Consider the following 20,450-nt stretch of genomic DNA (forward strand, 5'->3'; position numbering starts at 1 on the left):
GCATTTATACTCAAGCTTTGCGTTTACAATGGGGGAGGGCACAGTTTGATAAAATTTCCTTCTTTTAATTTAATATGTTATAGGTACAATAGTATGCCATAAATAATCTATGGCTATGGTAATACCATCTACCATATTAGAGAAAAATAAATTACTAAAGATTCGCAAAATATCACAAATTAATCATGAAATTAAAAACATAAACATAAGTGTAAACAATACGACTTTGACAGTTCTCATTGCATAACACGGTTTTTTGTTGCTGTTTGGTTCAAATTAGGTGTTTTTATAAATAAAAAAAAAATACTGCTGCACCCTGTTGATAAATCTTATAACTTTTAATACTTTTGCATATCATAGAAAAACTTTTTTAGTTGAAACAGCAGGTTACGTACCTTGGTCCGTCTTCAGTCTTATTTTAGTCTATGGATGACTAGTTTTAGGTACAAGTTAACACATAAAGTTTATTATTTAAAACACAAATTACAAACATATCATATGATAGGCCGGCCACATTTAACATGGGACAAACCGACGCGGGTTACACGGCGGATACAACAGAACTATCCATTATCCAGTTGGTGACTTTGGCCTTGGGGGAGGGGGTACGTACAGACTCTATATTGGTCGTAGGATACGAGAGCTTAAAAAGGGATTCGTATACCATCAAATGGTCGCAGCGTTTAGTGTCAAGGATGAATTGGATAGCAGTAGATAAGGCCTGGTCTTGGATAGTTATAGCCATTGATAGTGCAGGATGGTCTTCCTTCTGGGGGATAAGAATATCAAGAGCCTGCTCAACAGTACAGAATGATAAAGATGAAAATATCAAATCAAGAGTAACACCTCGTTTGTTACATGTGGTATTAAGTTGGTTGAGATTGAAAGTTGAAGCAAGGTCAATCAACACTTGAGACGATTTATTCACAAACGACCCTTCAAGCAAAGTCCATTCTGTTGTGGGTTGGTTGAAATCACCAGTGATGATTAATCCTTCAAAGAAGTGGTTAGAAAGTATCTCTTGAACTGTCAAAGAAAATTCCTCGTAAGCCAGAATATTTGCATTTGGCGTAAATGTAAGCAGAACAAATTAGGTAAGATCTTGCAAAAATCTTCACACAAACAAAAACACATTCAACAGATGAGATAGAAGTACAAAGCCACCAAAAAGAAAATTTGTTTTCAACAGCTATCAGACGTCCTCCACCAGATTGCTTATCATTTGTAGCTATGGACCTATCTTGCTGTAGATGTAGTTGTGAGGTTTAAGTTCAGGAGATGAGATAGCGTCATGCAAATTAGTCTGTCTACACAGACAGATAATATTAAAACCAAGTATTCGCGGTTAACTTCAATTCTTCAAGTTTGGTTCTAAGGCCATTTAGATTTTGAAAATACAAAAGGGTGTTTTGAGTGTTACCGTGGATGTTTAGGCGTTTTTTGGCTGGTCTTAAATAAGGTGGGGACACCATTTCTGTACTTGATAATCAAGACTTTCTCCCCTTTTTTCACTCTTTCATTTATCTCATACCGAAGTGCCTTTAGATGCGCTCGCTAATTTTGTGTATGATCCCTTGTCACATCGACCAAAGGTAGGTCGCAATACTTATTTTTGACGGTTTCACTTGAAAATGGAGCACAACTTGGAGCACAAGTGCCTGTCCTGAGCAGCATCCTTAAAAATAACTTTTGTGGGGTGATCATTGTTTTCCGAAGACTTGCCCACACGAATGCACTTCAACCCATCAAAATAACTGTTATCAAGAAAAAAACTTGACACCTTTTTAACCAATTCAATATCATGGAGGACTCTAGACTCATTTGAGGGATTGGGGGGATTGAGGCTTTCTACTAAATTGTAGAACCAACATAATCTATATATATAAAATCCAATGTATGTTTGTTTGTATGTTTGTTTGTTTGTTTGTCCTTTATGGACTACGAAACCGCTCGACAGATTGTAATGAAACTTTCAGGTATTATTAAGCATTATTCAAGGATGGTGCAGATCCGTTAAAAGGACTCCGCCCCAGTGGCTCTGGAGTTTCCCATGTTAACCTTATGAATACTCATTTTTAAATGGAATTAAAGAATCTTAACAGCTGGTTCAACTAAAGAATTTGATTCTGTGATGTTAAATAGCATTAAAAATTTAATAGATTTACCAACAGGGTGCAGCACTATTATTTTTTTTAATTTATGACAACAGCTAATTTGCAACCTGGAGGTGAGTTAGCGTAGTAAACAAGCTAACCTGAAGGCAAGTGAGCGCAGCAAACGAGCTCCAACCTAAAGATGAGTGAGCGTAGCAAACGAACTTAAACCAAGACGTGATTGAGGCATGCGAACGAGCTCATCTTGAAAATGAACGAGCATTTAACATAAAACCACATTAGGACAGGACGACGTCTGTCGGGCCAGCTAGTGTTAAATAAAAGAACCCTTTTCCCAGACTTTTAATTCGGCAATAATAACTTCAGATCCAAATGAAATGGAAGAGCTGGTGCTCTCCAATGTGGTTATCAGGGTTATCTTATCTTCTAAGGAATTGACTTGGACGAGGTTTTGAGACTTTTGGTGAGATGTATGAGCTGGTTGGAACTGGGTCGGTTCTAGACGAAGTGGTAAAGTTTGTTTCCTGACGTGATTGTAACTACTCTCCCTCCCCCTTGCAGTTTATGTATACATTTTTGCTTCGGAGGTCTACTGCGGTTCATTCCTTAAAAGATTAACCTTGAAAACATTTAACACTGATAGTGATATGTACCTAATAAACCAAACTAAATATAGCCTAACTATTCTTAATGAAAACGTTAAGTCCAAACTAAACAATACAGTTGTTTTTGTTTTCACGTTAAACCAAATTTATGACATTAAAAATAGCCTGTATCAGCTGTTTTTGTTAACTAGAGCTACATCAGGGTCGCGTTAAGGGTCAGTAGAGCCCTGGGCAAACCCAAAAGCAGTGCCCCCATGTTTTCATAAGTGCAGGCAGGCGATGGTTGAGGGGCACCCGGTGAGCACCCACAAACCTTCAGCGCCCCTGGGTATATGCCCAGTCAGCCCGTTTATAAGAGTGGGCCTGAGGTACATAAAGGTATTGACAACATGGACTCTTTCAAGGGCTGTATGACCGAAACCAGATTTTTCCCAGCCTTGTGACCAACTCCAATCGACTTTTCATGGTCAAATACCCCATTTAAAACAAAAAAATCTAATATCCTCGGACGAAAAAAGTTTACCCGTATACACGCTTGTTTTAGATTATAGGATATACAAAGTCATGTCTAAATCTCTCTAAGGTCAAATCTTGCTGCTTCATCTGGGTTTTTGTAGTTGTGCTGTCCTACCTGGTGCTTAAAAAAAACAATTGTTCAGACATTCACTGACTTAAAAATTAACACAAATGTCAACTGAGTTTGAAGTTCTATATTCACTTTATTGGTTTTAACCTGTCCTCAGTCCTCACTTGAATTTCCAGAAGTTGCACCTGCTCACTGTGCAAACTGTTTTAACAAGCAACAATTATTGCTGTTTTTTGACCAGAGATTATGAAATTCATTGTCAAAGGATGTTAACCAGTCTTTTTCACAATCATAATATCAAATAAGATCTCAAAAGTAAAAATTTGTGATATTATAAAATCATTGTTGTTTGCAGCTCCAAGTGTATGTCTCGCAGTTGCTCAACGAAGGGTTGTCGACAGAAAAGCCTCCGTGGGAGCTGCACGTGTTGCAGGCTAGTGGGAGGCAAGGCACTACGACGGTTCTGCGTGTGCACCAGTCAGTGGCTGACGGGCCGGCGCTCATCTCCATGCTATGTCACTGTCTGGCTGACACGAAGGTGGCGCTCCCTCCCCTGGTATGAGTCAATGCAACACTAAATAAACAGGCTGTAATGCTCCTCTAGCATCACGTCATTATAGGTGACATCAATAACGTAAATGTTTGCCGTTTGTGATCAGCTGCTTGTTTTAATCTTTTCTTGGAAAACAAAAATATAACCCGCCGCAGCATACCTGGCAACTAAGCAAATTTCCATTTTTCTGAATTGATATATTTAAACAACATTAGGTTTAACGAGTAACCGAACAAAAATACTTTAATATACTAAATTATTTGTTTTGTTTTTTAAGCTCTTTTAAAAAGGTCTAAAGAGAAATTGGGAAATTTTGTATTTGAGGGTCAAAAGTGAGAAAAACCAATTTTTACCCCATAAAACCCCCCGTAAAGCCCCATTTCCATGGTCCGATCATGCTGGTTCGCCAACTCATTCAAGTTTATCCCGCTTTACACCTTTAAACCAAATTTCATCAAAATCGGACAAAAATTACTCAAGTTATCACGTTCACGGACGTAAATATATATATATATATATATATATATATATATATATATATATACATATATAAAAATTTGAACGAATGGTGTTTTTGGCCTCTGGGGACATCAAAATGAAAAAGTAAATTGGTCCCGGGTCTAGGTCTTACCGTGCCACCTACGGTAATATGCTAAACATAACATTACGTCATTGCCATTGCCTTTGATGACGTCATGCCAGAGGAGCTTCACGGCCTGTCTATTTAGTGTTGCCTCGTATGAGCCTACAACTAGCCAGGTAATTTACTTGTTGGTTGAGATTCTGCTCTCCACTTCACTTAAAAATTGGTTGGCAACCAATATTAACCCTTCCCGGACGGGCGAAATCGTGATAGGCCTATAGGACAGGAAAAAATTATGGGAAAAATAAAAATTAATTTTCCCTATTTGTATTTTGTTATACAAGTATATCTAAAATAAACACAATAGAACACTTCATACTGTCAAAATATTTTTTTTACTCGTTATTAAATATGCGGATGTATCCGCTATCCGTCCGCGGATGAGTAGAAAAGCAGCGGATATATCCGCCACCTGTCTTTGAAGATATGACCATGACAACAACATTAGGCAATAAATAAAGAACAATATGTAAACAATAAATAAAGACAACGTGGTATTGAGCGCAAAACGTCGAGGGGGGAGCGTAGGAGAGGTGGGTGGTGCGAGGGGAGAGGGTGAGGAACGGGAGAGTGCGCAGCCATGGAGAGAGCAGGAAAGTGGCGCCTTGGTACCGCGAAACATCTGGTTACTGTTCAAGCACCTGCTAGTCGGTCTGAAGAGAAGGCGGATATATCTGCTTCCCGTCCAGAACATCAAAAACCATAAGCGGATATATCCGTCACCCGCCCTTTATCGCCAAAGACTTAGGCGGATATATCCGTCACCCGTCCGGGAAGGGTTAAACTCATAAAATAAACAACAATAATAATGCAAATGAAGCAATTGATGGTGTTCCTTGACAGGTAATCAATCAAGATGAATACTTTTTTCTTCTATTAAAGGTATTGCCCGGTTTTGACCTTGAAACCCTAAAAACATAAAACAGTTAGTGATTATGAGCCACCAGAGGACTCATAGATTCTAAATACGGCCCTGGGCTTAGTTATTAGTTTCTTTTAAAATGCTCTAGAAAGAAATTGCAAAATTTTATGTTTGGGAGTCGAAAATGGGAAAACCCATTTTTACATCATTAAACAATATGTAAACAATATGTAGGGTTCCCATAGTTTGTTCATGCTGGTTCGCGAACTTTTTTTAATTGACGCAGATTTAAACATTTGTACCAAACTCAATCAAAATCGGATCATTTTTACTCTCAAATGATCGTACAAACGGACTTACTTCATAAACAAATATATTAATTTGAATGGATGATGGTGTTTTGACTTCTAGGTATACATCAAAACAAAAAATTAATTTGGTCTGGGATTTAGGTCTTACCATATGTAACCTTATATAACCTTATCCTGTGGCTGCTGCTGTCAGCACGAGACTGTAACCTGTTGACTCAGCGTGCTAGCTGGTCAGGGCAGATGTCTGTAAGCTGGTCAGCTGATATTACACTAGCCAAGGTCACCAGGGTCAATAATAAGTAATTTCCTATATGGGAAATTTGCTAAAAACGAGGATGATTTCTTTAATAAAGTTGTAATTACCAACGAGAGTTATTTTTTTACTCCTCTTGTGTACTATGTTTTACTCAACAAACAATCATAAATGAAAGAGGAGATATCACTTCACTTAACCACTTTAAAAAGAGCGGAACGATACTAAGGCGTATCTAATCCCAAAATAAGTTTAGTGAGATGCCTCTATAGCCAACTAAGGTCAGCTGTCTTGCTGTCTCTTGATCTAGGACCATTTATTAAAAGTCCAATGATCAAAGAGAGCTGTTTCCAGTTCCGTTACCATAAAAAACAACAACTGACATTTCTTAGTATCACACAGACGTCCTTCAGATCTGTCCCAACTCTCAATTATGGTGTTGACCATAGGGTATGAAACTATTGTTTTGTGTTCAGAGTAGGTCAGATCAGTCAGTGGGGTTCTACTGCAAGGTGCTGAGGTCCTGCGTGCTGGGTCCGCTGACAGTGTTCCTGTGGCTGCTGCTGTCAGCACGAGACTGTAACCTGTTGACTCAGCGTGCTAGCTGGTCAGGGCAGATGTCTGTAAGCTGGTCAGCTGATATTACACTAGCCAAGGTCACCAGGGTCAAGCAGGTCACCAGGTCAACAGTCAACTGTGTGCTGCTGTCTGCGCTGGCTGGGGCGCTGCGTATATTGCTGCAGAGCTGCGGAGTGCGACAGCCTCCTGATCTTAGGGTTAGTGACAAAGGGCGTACTTAAAAGAAATCAGGGAATAGTAAACCAACACTTTGTTCCAGCAGAATTCACTTTGAAAAACATTTACAATTTAGCATTATTTGCATTCCTCTCAACAAATTTTTATGAAGATTTGTAACCACCTTAAGTGCAAATAAAATAAAAAACTTTGTATACAGACTTGATTATTTTGTTATGAAATTCATATTGAATAACGAATACTTATTCAATAAAAAAAAAAAAAAAAAAACATAAACCTAGCAGGTAGTGACGTCATCAATTTATGGGACGCCGGTCACTTATAAAAGCACTGAAGGTCACAAGTGTTCCATGAGCACTGTTAGTTGAGGTTTTATTCACGTCGATGAATTAGTTTGTCATTCATTCACAAACTCTCATTCACTACATATTCAATAATTCCAAAAACTTTAAAACATGATTATTTAACATGACTTGATTAAAACATGCCAAAATTAAGAATCATGTTGATAGCTTAGTATCAAATAAACTAATTTTCCAAAATTGATTAAAATTTTTCTATAACCCAGCAAGATACAACAGTTTATTTGTTCTCCAAAAGAATATGTGGATTAACGTCCGCACAAATGGGTACTACGACTATATACCCGCAGTGGTATCTTGATAATTAGACCAATTCGTATATACCAAGGCAAAAAATGTGGTTCGGATTCCACTATAAACGGTAGGTCCCTTAGTTGCCATTAGCTGTATGGGCTATTAATTAACAGCTGTGTCTAAGGAATGTCAGCCTTAGTCACTAACAAGACTACAAGATCGCGCCATTCATCCTACACTCATCTCCATTCATACTTGGCTTAAAATACCTACTATGAATGGTCACCATTTCATAAAAAAGTATTTAAAGTAAAGTATTTAAATAACAAAGGAGTTTTTAATAAAAACATTTTTCGGAATTTGCTCAGTAACAGTTAGGCAAACAACAATGCTTCAATATACTAAATTAGTTGATTCGCTACATACATAGTCTGTCTGAAGGGGTTAAGTACAATAAGCCCCTTCGTCTTGCAAACCATGTTTTATATACATAAATATGAATTTCAATGGATGGTGTTTGTGGAATCCGGGGAGATTAAAACAAACAAAAATCGGTCCGCAGTATGGATCTTATCATGAGAACTATACTGACCTATACTGAGACCTATACTCATGAGACCTTCGGTAATAGCTTATTCCCTGTATGGGAAATTTGCTACAACACCCAATTTTCTCCCTACACAAAGGTAAAAATAAGGGTACAGCTTACAGATCCTAGGAATTATTGTCCCATCAATAATAAAAATCTGAGTACTTAAATCGCTACGTAACTTTATTTGATGAGTTGTAATACTCATTATTTAGATATTAAAAATGTAAGAACACTAGAATTCTTTTTACAATTTTCCAGGTAGTACTGCCCGTGGACCTGCGTACAGACTCTCGCCTGGGCAATCAAATGGCTCCGGTGGTAGTGTCATTGCCGGTGGGTGTGGAGGGGGCGGTGCCAAGACTGTGGAGCACTCGTAGAGCCTTACGCACACTCCGACAGTCCAGTGATGCCTTGATTGTCTACCTCGCCACTGCTGCACTCATGACTGTACTTCCGGCTCACTCTGCCCGCAGTATACTTTCTGCCTTCACTGAGCAGAAGGTAACATATTCTTGAAATTTTAGATTTCTGTTTTTGAAAAATAAACAACTTTTTATTGATTGATATTTCCTACAAAAAAGTGAGAATCGATATCATATATCATGTACCGTATTAAAGTGTTTAAATTAAAGTGGTTTAAATACCTGTAATGTCGACAATCCCAAGTGGTTGTGTAACAACTACGTTCGGCTCATAACGTAGCCATCTTCAGGTTTTTCAAGGACATTATCACTTCTTCCGAAGGTCGTCAAAGTTCACAAATAATTTACATACATTTAAAACATTTAAAAACACGTAACACCTAGCCCTACGCCTAGCTTTAACGACATGACCGGCGGGAGTTTACGTCTAGACTACCGGGCACTATGGTCGGTGCGTCTTATCAGTAACAGGTTGTTTGTGGGTATCATTCTTCTCCCTCTCCCTTTCCATTATTTATATTGTTGTGTTGTAAATAAAGTTAGAAGCAAATGAAAGCTTATCGTTTAGCACGTTTTGTTTATCTGATTTGACTGCCTTATAAAATTCGAAAAAATTAAAATGTTTTTACAGTGCTTTATATGTGTGTTTTTATTGCCACACTTTTTATCATCCTATTTAAAAGTTTTTATGTTTTTAGTGAATTTCCCTATTGGGAAGTAGCTATTACCGTAGGTCTCATGGTAAGACCTAAGCCCGAGACCGATTTACTTTTTCATTTTGATGTCCCCAGAGGTCAAAAACACCATTCGTTCAAATTTGTATATATCGATATATATATATATATATATATATATCCTTATATATAATACGTGAAGGCGATTTCTTGAAAACACTACTCCTCCGTTAATAATGGACGGATTTTTACAAACGACGTGTCAAAATAAAATATTTTTTGTGTAGACACCCCTTTTCACCAATTCATGTAGTAAAAATCCTCGGGTTTTGCCCCACAGGCCATCAAAGTTGGAGTTTCTCCCATAAGATTAACATGGGGGAATCTAAATATTTGATTGGAAACCTTGTCCCCACTAATTTGAGAGAACGGTTGGGCGTAGAAACTTGGTAGAGGTGTCCAAAGAAAGGTCTTGGTCTGTAGATGAGTTATGAAAAGAAAAACTAAGCAAAATCCCTTAGGACTCTGTCCCAGAAGCCTTTAAAGATCCCTCCACAGAGTTGTTTACATTTTGGCCATGAGAATAATACTTTTTAATGAAACAGCTGTTCATTTTTAAATTGTATTTCAAACAACACATATTTATTGGGAGTTGAATTCTACCAAATAAGTATTTGCAATGTTATTTTATGATTTTAAAATTGATTTTCTTCTTTATCATGCCATGTTTTGCAATATAACGTTCCATTACGAAATCAGTGGAAAATCCTTTTACCACAGCAATTCTTAAATTATATCTTATTGAACTATCTTATATCTATTGTACGGGTTGGTATGTGCCTTTTTCGCCACTTTTGCCTACATTTTATCATATTATTCTACAAAATATCAAATATTTATGTAGAAATATCTGCTCTTATTGTGTCTAATAAAATCCAAACTTAGAAACATTGCCTAAAATGGTACCTATCTTGACAAATAATTTGCACCTGCCTATATTACGGACTTTGGCGCACTGAATTAGTAACATTATTGAAAATAACACAACATTTTGGCTGTAAAATATGGTAAAAGAGAAAATACTATTTAAGCAGCTACTGTCATGACAGAAAGGTCATATTCCTTTTAAACTAGATCACATAATCCTTTGACTGGGACGGGTGGCGTCGTCCTGTAATCCAGCCACTAGGAGGTCACGAATTGTGGATATTTATAGGAATGCACTGTGGATGCGATACTCCCTGGTGTGGATTAACGTCCGCACGAGTGAGTACTACGACTACCCGCAGTGCTATCCTGATAATTATACCAATTCATAAATACAAATGCAAAAAAATTTGGTTCCAATTCAACTATAAACTGTAGATCCCTTGGTTGCCATTCGCTGTATGGGCTATTAATTAACAGCTGTATCTAAGGAATGTCGGCCTTAGTAACTAACAAGACTTCAAGATCGCGCCACTCTTCCTACACTCAACTCCATTCATACTTGGCTTACCTACTATGAATGGTCGCCATAAAAAAAACGTATTAAAGGATTAAAGTATTTATCATATACGTTGATTAACAATATGTAAACGTCAATATATACGTAACAGCCATTTTACAGTATTTTTGCTTTTTGGAAATGTTCAATTGCTATGTCATTTGCATTATTTATTGCCAATGAAGCCGCCAAGATCATATGAACTAGGAGGCCCCTAACAGTTCAAGAATAAAAGCCAACTTTACTTCATGTATTCCACTACACCTAACATTCCGTAGAGAGATTATATTGACAACTTTATGTTATTGATAAGGCCGAGGCCGAGACAACTAACTGACATCCCCCATGTCAAGGAATTCCAGCTTTATCAGTAACCCCACAGTCAATTTCTCAAAACTATGCTAGAGGGTTCATTCATTGGCACAGAAGTACGATATGAACTGACGCGACGTGACGAAGGAAAAACAAACTTACACTGTAACGGATATACCTCCCTTTGAAGTTAGAACGTGTCTTCTCAACAAACATATATTTTTTCTCAAACACTGATGAAATCACGGAAGTGTTTAGCTACAAAAGATCCACCAATACGATTTAAATACTATTTAAAGGTTCTACCAAAGGAAGAGATACCATATAACATATTAATAACAACTCCGATGACTTACAGGATAGGAAATATTTTAATCATTGAATGAACAACCAAATTTGGCAACTAACACAATATTGTTATTGTTTTTACACTTACTCTTTGAACAATGTTAAATGCTCAAAATATGTATATTTCACCCAATTCATCGCAGTTAGATGAATTAACGTAAGCCTTGAAAGTAACCGTCGATTTCGACGGGTTTCCCCTAGTATATATATACTAGCTGCACCCGCGGGCTTTGCCCCGTTTTACCTCATAAGTGAGCTTGTTCGCATGGCTCAATCACGTCCTGGTTGAAGTTTGTTCGCTACGCTCACTCTCCTTAAGGTTGGAGCTTGTTCGCAGCGCTCACTTGCCTTCAGGTTAGCTCGTTCGCTACGCTAAATCGCCTCCAGGTTGAAGTTCGCTCGCTACGCTCACTGACCTTTTGGTTGCAAATTAGCTGTTGTCATAAATATAAAAAAAATAATAGTGCTGCACCCTGTTGGTAATCCTTGATATTTTTAAGGAGACATTTTAGTTTAAACCCAATCAGGCAAATGGAAATTCACTAAGTCTGCAGGTTTGCTGCAGTGGGGGTATTATGTTTTTTAGTGATACAAAAATGTTCAAATAGCCTATACAGGGTGTTTCAGTAAAGCGTAGCGGGCTATGCAGATTCAGATTCTACATGCAAAAATAAGTCGAAAATGAAGAATAACTTTTTTTCGATTTCGGCTTAGTTTGGTCGTAATCCGCCATTTTGTATTTTTTTGAAAATAATTAATTACTCAAAAACCCTTAGAGATATTTTTATGAAACTTGGTATAAACTTTAAGTCTACAGGTATAAACATTCTCCAAAAATATCTTCGATCAGGCTCATCTAGTTTCAAAATGGCAACCATTTAAAACTTTTTTTTGTAATGGCCGCTTTTCATTGAAGTTTACTTAAAAAAATTTAAATGGCCGCCATTTTGAAATTTGATGAGCCTGATCAAAGATATTTTCAGAGAATGTTTGTACCTGTAGACTTAAAGTTTATACCAAGTTTCATAAACATATCTCCAAGGGTTTTTGAGTAATTAACTATTAAAAAAAAAATACAAAATGGCGGATTACGGCCAAACTAAGCCGAAATCGAAAAAAAGTTATTCTTCATTTTCGACTTATTTTTGCATGTAGAATCTGAATCTGCATAGCCCGCTACGCTTTACTGAAACACCCTGTATATTGTTTTTCTAATTATGGATAACGCAATTCATATATTAGGCCTACATGTATTATTTGGTTAAAGAATTTTTTAATTGATTGATTGGTTTGCAGGCAAGTCTGCAGTTTAGTTCGCTGATCGGTCCATCCGCTGCTGTGCTGGTCGGAGGCTGTCCGCTACGCAGCGTCTACTCTCTGCTGCCTGCACAGACTGGGCTCAGTGTTGCAGTGTCAGTGCTCACCTACGCAGACCAGGTGTTTGTAGCCGTTGCTACGGACAGCAGTCTCCAACCAGCTGGTGACATGATCCTCAACCATCTACAGGCTCAGGTAAACAACAAATCACTGGACCAATCAATATGGCTCACATTACATTGCAGTTTGCCCATAACAGTCTTGGAGAAATAGCCCAGGAATTTACATAAAAATCTCACAAAACAAACTTTATTTTAATATTACCTTACCTTACCTCCTTGGCCACTCAAACCTAAGAAGGTTTTTGGCCTCGCCAACAAGTTGCCTCCACTTCTGCCGATCTGCCGCCATGTCAAGAGATGCCCCCACTCTGCGTAGGTCCTTCTGGACTTGGTCTCTCCATCTCAACTTCGGTCTTCCTAGCGGGCGAGTGCCTCGTGGTTGTCCATTGGCGATCTTCTTAAGCATACTTTCTTCTTCCCTTCTTTCTACATGGCCTGCCCATCTCAGTCGTCTACTCTTCACTATGGCTACAATGTCCGGTTCTTTGTACAGTTCTCGGAGCTCTCGGTTTTTTCTTATTCGCCACATACCTTCTTCATTTATAGGTCCGAAAATCTTCCTCAAAATTTTGTTCTCAAAAATTATAAGTTTGTTTTCATGATTTTTAGTTAATGTCCAGGTTTCCGAACCATATAAAAGCACTGGTTGAATTAAAGTTTTATAGATTCTTAATTTTGTGTTTTTGGATAGTATTTTTGAACTAAATATTTTTGATACGCCCCAGAAACATTTGGTTGCTGCAATCAGTCTCTTTTCTATTTCTGTTCCTCTTTCATTATTCCAGTTAACTGAGACTCCGAGGTATTTAAATTCGTTTACTCTTTCAAAATTATGGTTATTGACCCTAAAAGGTTCAGCTCCTTCAGTTTGGGTTCTTCCGACTTTCAGATATTTTGACTTCTCTTCACTTATTTTAAGTCCAATCTTATTTGCTTCCCTTATAATAATCTCAGTAAGCTTACCTAGGTCCTCTTTTGATTCTGCAACTAATGCAACATCATCCGCAAAAGCAAGTGTGTTTACTATAGATCCGAAGTTTATTCCAGCTTCGATATGTTTAGTGCTTTTTAAGGTTTCTTCTATTGCAATATTGAAAAGAATTGGTGACAGTCCATCCCCTTGTCTAACCCCTGAATGGGTTTGGAAGGTTTCTGAGTATTCATTTTCTATCTTAACTTTACTTTTGGAACCTTCAACACACATCTTTGTCAAATTTATCAGTTTGTCGGGAATTCCAATTTTCTGCATTGTTTCCCAGAGTTTGGGTCTTTTTATGGTATCATAAGCTTTTACAAAGTCAATGAACAGGATATAACACTCTTTATTATATTCCCAATACTTTGATATTATCTCTCTAATCACAAAAATTTGATCCGTTGTTGAGCGTCCGCTGATGAAACCAGCTTGATGGTCTTCAATGAATTCTTCTGCATACGGTTTTATTCTGTTCAATAAAATCTTAGACAATATTTTGTAAGTTGAGTTAAGTAGGGAGTTAATATAAAATAAAAAAATAAATAAATTAAAAACAAAAACATAACAAATAATAATGAAGCAACTAGTAGAGGAAGGGATAAGTACCTAAACTGGAAACTTCAATTATTGAAATAAAAATGCCAATTAGGGCACTTTTTTTAGAACTACTATAGTGACCGCCAAGTAAGTAGACAATAGACAATAGACAATAGACAATAGACAATAGACAATTTTCTTTATTTGTGATTTCTTTAAGAAATACAATGGCGTCAGAAAGATTCAGAATGTTTAACATTTAGATTGTTTTAACAGTTTACATTTTCTTTTGTGTTGAAAGTTCATAATTGGTCAAAAAATTCCTTAAGGGAGTACACCGGTCGGTCCACAAGCCAGTCCCAGAGTTGCTGTTTGAATTGGTTTCCTGTTGCATTCTTGAGGTTGTTTGGAAGAGAGTTGATGATTTTTCGGCCAATATAAGAGGGTTTTCTGCTGTATTGTGTAGTGTGGTGGATCGGAAGGTTGTAGTCGGCTGCTTTTCTGGTGTGGTAGGAGTGAAAATTCTCATTTCTGGGAAGGTTAAGTTTTTTTGTGTACAGGACAACTCCATGGATGTAGAGTGCTGTCACTGTTAGGAGCTTAAGGGATTTAAATGCTTCCCTGCAGCTGTCTAAGCGCTCAAGGCCGGAGAGTGCCCTGACAGCTTTTTTCTGGAGTACCAACACTTTGTTGAGGTTTGCTTCTGATGTTCCTCCCCAAGATATTAAGCAATACCTTATATGCGATTCTATTACAGCATAGTATGCTGTCTTAGCTGTTTCCAGACCTCCTATCCATTTCATCCTCTTTATTACATGGACACCAGATGCAAGTTTTTTGGTCAGGTTGTGTATGTGGTCGTTCCAGGAGAGGTCTTCATCAATTGTTAGGCCCAGCAGTTTTGAGTTTTTTTCAACGGTTATTTCAGGAATTTCTTGGATTTGTTCATGTTTTCGGCTGAAGTTTAACTGGGTTGTTTTTTATGGATTAATGGCCAGGTCATTTTGAAGGCAGTACTGCAGTGCTTTGTCTGTTGAGGATAAGATGTTGGAGTGTAATTCTTGTGGTAAGTCATGCATAAATAGAAGAGTTGTGTCATCAGCGTACATTATTGTTTCACAATTGTCATTCCTAATAAAATCTGGAAAATCATTGGTGAAAAGGATGAACAAAAATGGGCCCATGACTGAGCCCTGGGGCACTCCCCTGTTAATCGAAAGTTGTGTGGACCTATGTACAGATTTTCTCCCATTTGTGTTTTGCTGGATTTCGACAATTTGTGTACGTCTTTTCAAATAGCTTGCCACCCAGTCTTTGGCCATTCCCTCTATTCCTAGGGCTGTGAGTTTGCTTAGGATGAGATTATGGCCCAGGCAGTCAAAAGCTTTGCTGTAGTCAAGTAAGACTGTTGATACATATCTGCGTGCTTCTAGATGGTCAATGATTTGTTCGATTAAACTAGTTAGAGCTGTGGTGGTGGACCTCCCTTTGAGAAAACCATGTTGGTTTTTAGTGATTAGATCATTGCTTTCCAAGTGACTCAGCATTCTTGACAGAGCGACCTTTTCTATTACTTTTGAAAAGGTTGATATTAATGAGATAGGGCGGTAGTTTTCTTGTTTAGTGCGTGAGCCTTTTTTGTGCTTTGGGTATATTTTTGCTATTTTTAGGGCGGAGGGAAATTGTCCAAGGCTAAAAGATTTGTTTATTATGCTGACAAGTGGGGCTGCCAGTTGTTCGGCACAGTGTTTTACAACTTTTGATGGCACTTCATCTACTCCACATGACAGCTTTGATTTTAGTGAGGCTATTGTTGCTAAGACTTCTTTAATGGTTGTAGGAGTTAAAATTAGTGGCTGGACATTGTTTTGTGGTAGAAATAGTGGATGTGTAATTTTTTTGTTTTTGAATTGGCTTCTGTTTTTCTCTAAAGTGGAGTCTGCTATTTCTGCAAAATATTGGTTTAGGTGTTCAGCAATGTCAGTAGGGTTATCTAATATTTTTCCCTCTATTTCCAGCTGCAGATTTGGTTCTTCCTTCTGTTTACATTGTTTTTCTTTGTTGATGATCTCCCAGACAGCTTTGGATTTATTATCAGCACTTGTGATGTATTCTGCAGTGGCTTGTCGCTTGAGGGACCTGAGCTTTAAATCATATGTTTTCTTTTTTTCCGACATTGTTGTTTTATCATTTACATTTCCGGTAAGCTCGTATCGGTGTAAGGCATCTAGAAAATCTTCTTTTAGTATTTTGACTTCTTCATCATACTGAACCTTAATTTTCTGTCCTTTCTGCTTAGCTCTTATTTTTTTGATAGGGCAGGCATGGTCCAGTATGAGCCTTACAGTCCTTTGGAATGCAGAGTATGCCTCTTCAGCATCAGGGGTATTGTGCACCTTTATCCAGTTTTCTTTGGAGAGTTCGTCTTTCATGCTATCCAGGTTTTTTCTTGAAAAAATTCTTTTTTGTGACATATCCGTTTTAGCAGTAACTTCACTCTGTATTTTGAGGGTACATGTTTGGCCTGTGTGATCTGCTATTCCAGCGTTAATTATAGCGAAATCTATAGCATTATCATGTGTGTTCGTACAGATACAGTCTATAGAGGTTCTTGAATGGTTAGTGATTCTTGTCGCTGGGAGTGGTAGTCTTCTAACTCCAAAAGTTGACAGTTCCTCTTCAAGATAGTTACTACTGGCATTTTCAGTTAGCCTGTCTATATTGATATCGCCCATTAATACAATGGTCTTGGTGTCAGCTTGAAGTGACTCCAGAACTTCTGATAGGATGTCAATGGATAACCTAGCTTGTCCCCCTGGTAGTCTATACATACCAAGTAAGTAGCAGTTTTTGTTCTTTATCCTTATTTTCACTAATGCTGCTTCAAAAACTAACTCTAAACTTTGGTTAGAGATTTCTATTTCTTCTGCCTTGATAGCAGCAGTTTCCTGGATATAGATTGCAACTCCTCCCATTCTATGCTCTTCCCTGCAGGAATATGTGACTAGGTTGTACCCACTAATCTTAGTGAGTAATAACATATCTGAGCTGAGTCAATGTTCAGTAATCACCAAGATAGTGGGTTTGAGTTCACTCATTAGATGATTTATTCTTTCAATCTTTTTCCTAAGACCTTGAACATTTTGGTGAAAAATTGTGATGGAGGTTGTTTTATTTTGTGTAATAACTAAATGTCCCTGATTATCTCTTCTTTGTGCTTTGGGGTTTGTGTTTTGGTTGTTGTCATTCAGGGGGGAAGTTGATTCTATGTTTTGTCGTCTGTTTGTTTCTTCACACCTAAAAAATGGTTTAGGGTCTGATTTGAGTCTTTCAGTATTGATTGGTTATGTTGTTTACATTGTGGTAGATTATGGTGTGAGATCCCATTTATGTACTCCATGTGTTGGTTTAAAAAGTCTTCAAGTGATTCATTTGGTTGTAGTTTTTTAGCGTTACAGGGAGGTCCTTTTTGTACTTTAAATGTCTGTCTGTTAGCAGGAAGTTTATCAATGATGGGAGATTCTTGTTGTGCACATTGAGTGGACTTGGGGCAAGGAGTAGACTTTAAACTGTTCTGGAGAGTATTTAATTTCGATTTTGTATTGTTTATGTTTATGTCCTTTTCTTTACTTTTTTTCATCTGGAGTGACACACTAAAAATATTCCTATTCATTACCCTTAGCTGTTTCCTTATTCTTCCGTTTGCATCGGTTTTCGGGCTTTCACAAGACGGTGTGGGTTGTGTATCACTGGGGAAGTTTGTATTCTTAGCATTCTCTTGCTGAAATATTTTACTTTTAATTGCTGTTAAAGTGTTTTCTGTTTCTTCTTGCCAGGTCTTCAGCTTCGCTAGCTCAAGTAGCAGGGACAATGAGCTGTTTTGTGTTGGGAGCTCAGAGCTATGGGTTTGAGATTCGGAGTTTTTGAATGTTAAAGTGTTTTTTGCTTGATGATTTCCAGAAACATTATATTTTGTTGGGTTCTTAATAGTTTGTTGTAGGTTCTTTATTTCTTTTTCTAGATTACAAATTACTTGATCTTTGTCCTTGTCTTGATCTTCAAACATTGTTGTTAGTTCAGCTCTGAGTTGTCTCTCTTTGATTAGCTGTTGCTCAGCTTCATTTAAGGTTTGTGTTATCAATGTTATTTGATTTAATAAAGATTCCTTCTCATGTTCTAGTTCCTCGATTTTTGCTTCATAACTCATTTCAAGAGAATTATTTTTGTTGAAAATCTGATGGGTTAGTTTAGTATTTTCTATAGTCAAATCATGTAGGTCTTGTTTTAACTTATTGTTTTCTGTAAGTAGGACATTACCAACTTCGGCAGCTAAAGTTAGGGATGTCTCTAAGTCTTCCTGTTCTTGAGCTTGAAATTGTTTTATTTTTGCTTGAAGGTCTTCTGAGCTGGTTTTGACTTGACATTCAGAGGTTGTTTCAATCTTTTGATCGATTAAGGGGGTTGTGCATGTAGGCAGAAAACGTATTGAGTCCCTTTGAAGTTTACATTCTTTGCAGCTCCATGATTTGTAACCAGCTTTAATGATTTTTCTGAAATTACTTGTTGACATTCTAGTACATTTAGAATGGAACCACTTTCTGCAAGGACCTGTGCAAACTATTGCTGAGTACTTGACTCCAAGGTCACATGCACCACATGGAGTCTTAGACATAGTTTGGTTTTTCTGGACAGCGCCTAAAAATTGGGCAGTTTTTTAGGCAAGCTTTGGCTGGCTGCTTCTGTTGAAAATTGAGAAAATTTTGTGATAAAAATTGGACAGTTTTTTAGGCAAGCTTTGGCTGGTTGCTTCTGTTGAAAATTGAATATATTGTGTGATAAAAAATGGGGCAGTTTTTTAGGCAAGCTTTGGCTGGTTGCTTCTGTTGAAGATTAAAAATATTGTGAAAACAGTTTTTTAGGCAAGCTTTGGCTGTTTGCTTCTGTTGAAAATTGAAAATATTGTGTAGTAAAAATTGGACAGTTTTTTAGGCAAGCTTTGGCTGGTCGCTTCTGTCAGTAGATGGTGGTCTGATTGATAGAAATACTGTTTTTTATTCCAATGTTACACTAAATGATATTCAAAATATAAAAGAACCATTTTATTGAATTCTTAAACACATCAAGCTAAGCAGAATATTTACTAACAAACTTAATAATAATAAATCAGCTGATGTATTAATTACTTATACATTTAACTATCTAACATTTTTCCCCTCTTTCTTTTTACACAGATTCAACAGCTCCTATTCTTTGTCTCATCTGGTCCGCATGTTTCCTTTTTATAACACCTCCACAAAGTACATCATATGAGTACAGTCCATTTTTATTTTTCACTATTCCAGCTGACCAACCATTCCCATGTTCATTCTTAATCCACACATCTTCTCCTTCTTCAAAAGTTCGAACTTTTTTGTTGTCCCTCCCTTGTTCTTTCCAAAGCTTCATCTCCATCTTTTTCCTAAGATTAGGTTTCATATTGTCAAAAATTGTTGGTAGTCTACGACCGAGAAACAATTCTTCCGGAGCCCTACCAGTTGTTTTCTGAGGCGAGTTTCTGTAGCTAAAAAGAACATTTTGAAGAGCTAGCATTCCATCTCCAACATCCTGCTTTGTTGTGTAGAACCGTCTTTTCAAAGTACGAATTAGTCTTTCCACAAGTCCATTACTTTTAGGATGGTAAGGAGTTGTTTTTATATGGTTGATAGAATTTTTCTCAAAAAATTTTTCCATTTCCTTTGATACAAATTGAGGTCCATTGTCTGTCACAATTTCACTTGGTATTCCATATCGACTAAACCAAGATCTCAATCGTTGAATGATTGTTGAAGAGTTTGTTGTCTTGAGACAGTCCACTTCTGCCCACTTTGACAAAGCATCAATACCTACCAACCACATAGATCCGTTGACTGGCCCTGCCAGATCAATGTGTACCCTTTCCCAAACTCTATCAGGTACATTCCAAGGATATAATGGTACTTCTTCCACATTATCTCGATTCTCTTGACAAGATGTGCACCTCTTGATATAAACTTCGATATCTTTATCCATGTTGGGCCACCATACATAGTGTCGTGCTACAGACCTCATTGATACAATACCAGGATGTCCTGTGTGCAATATCTTTAGAACATCAGTTCTCATGCATTCTGGAACTACAATTCTTCCAAACCACAATAATATGTCATCTTCAACACTCAATTCATCTTTCCTCTGTTTGTATGACTTCAACATTTCAGGAACAACGGGGGGCCATGTATTTCTCAATACAAAGTTTTTTGCCATTTTAATTGCTTTATCTGTAAATGAATTTTGTTTCAAGAGGTCATAAGACATGATAGAGTTAACCTTATCAACATTCAAAAAACCAATGTGAGCCTCCTCAGGT

The 20,450-nt window shown here is 37.3% G+C and overlaps 1 protein-coding gene across 2 annotated transcripts in view; it reads left to right on the top strand.

Moving 5' to 3' along the window:
* Positions 1–20,450, top strand: part of LOC128985387 (uncharacterized) — a 61,513-nt gene that overhangs the window by 1,916 nt on the left and 39,147 nt on the right. The window contains exons 2-5 of one of the 2 annotated variants that reach the window (XM_054404836.1): positions 3,661–3,861; positions 6,404–6,703; positions 8,130–8,372; positions 12,410–12,625. In XM_054404836.1, coding sequence (XP_054260811.1) covers positions 3,661–3,861; positions 6,404–6,703; positions 8,130–8,372; positions 12,410–12,625 — 960 coding nt within the window. The remainder of the gene's footprint in view (positions 1–3,660; positions 3,862–6,403; positions 6,704–8,129; positions 8,373–12,409; positions 12,626–20,450) is intronic. The other variant, XM_054404837.1, reaches the window with a different exon arrangement.

Source organism: Macrosteles quadrilineatus, unplaced genomic scaffold, assembly GCF_028750875.1.
Source record: "Macrosteles quadrilineatus isolate MER2022 unplaced genomic scaffold, UCM_ALF_1.0 Scaffold_2__2_contigs__length_208266976, whole genome shotgun sequence".
NCBI classification, from domain to species: Eukaryota; Metazoa; Arthropoda; class Insecta; order Hemiptera; family Cicadellidae; genus Macrosteles; species Macrosteles quadrilineatus.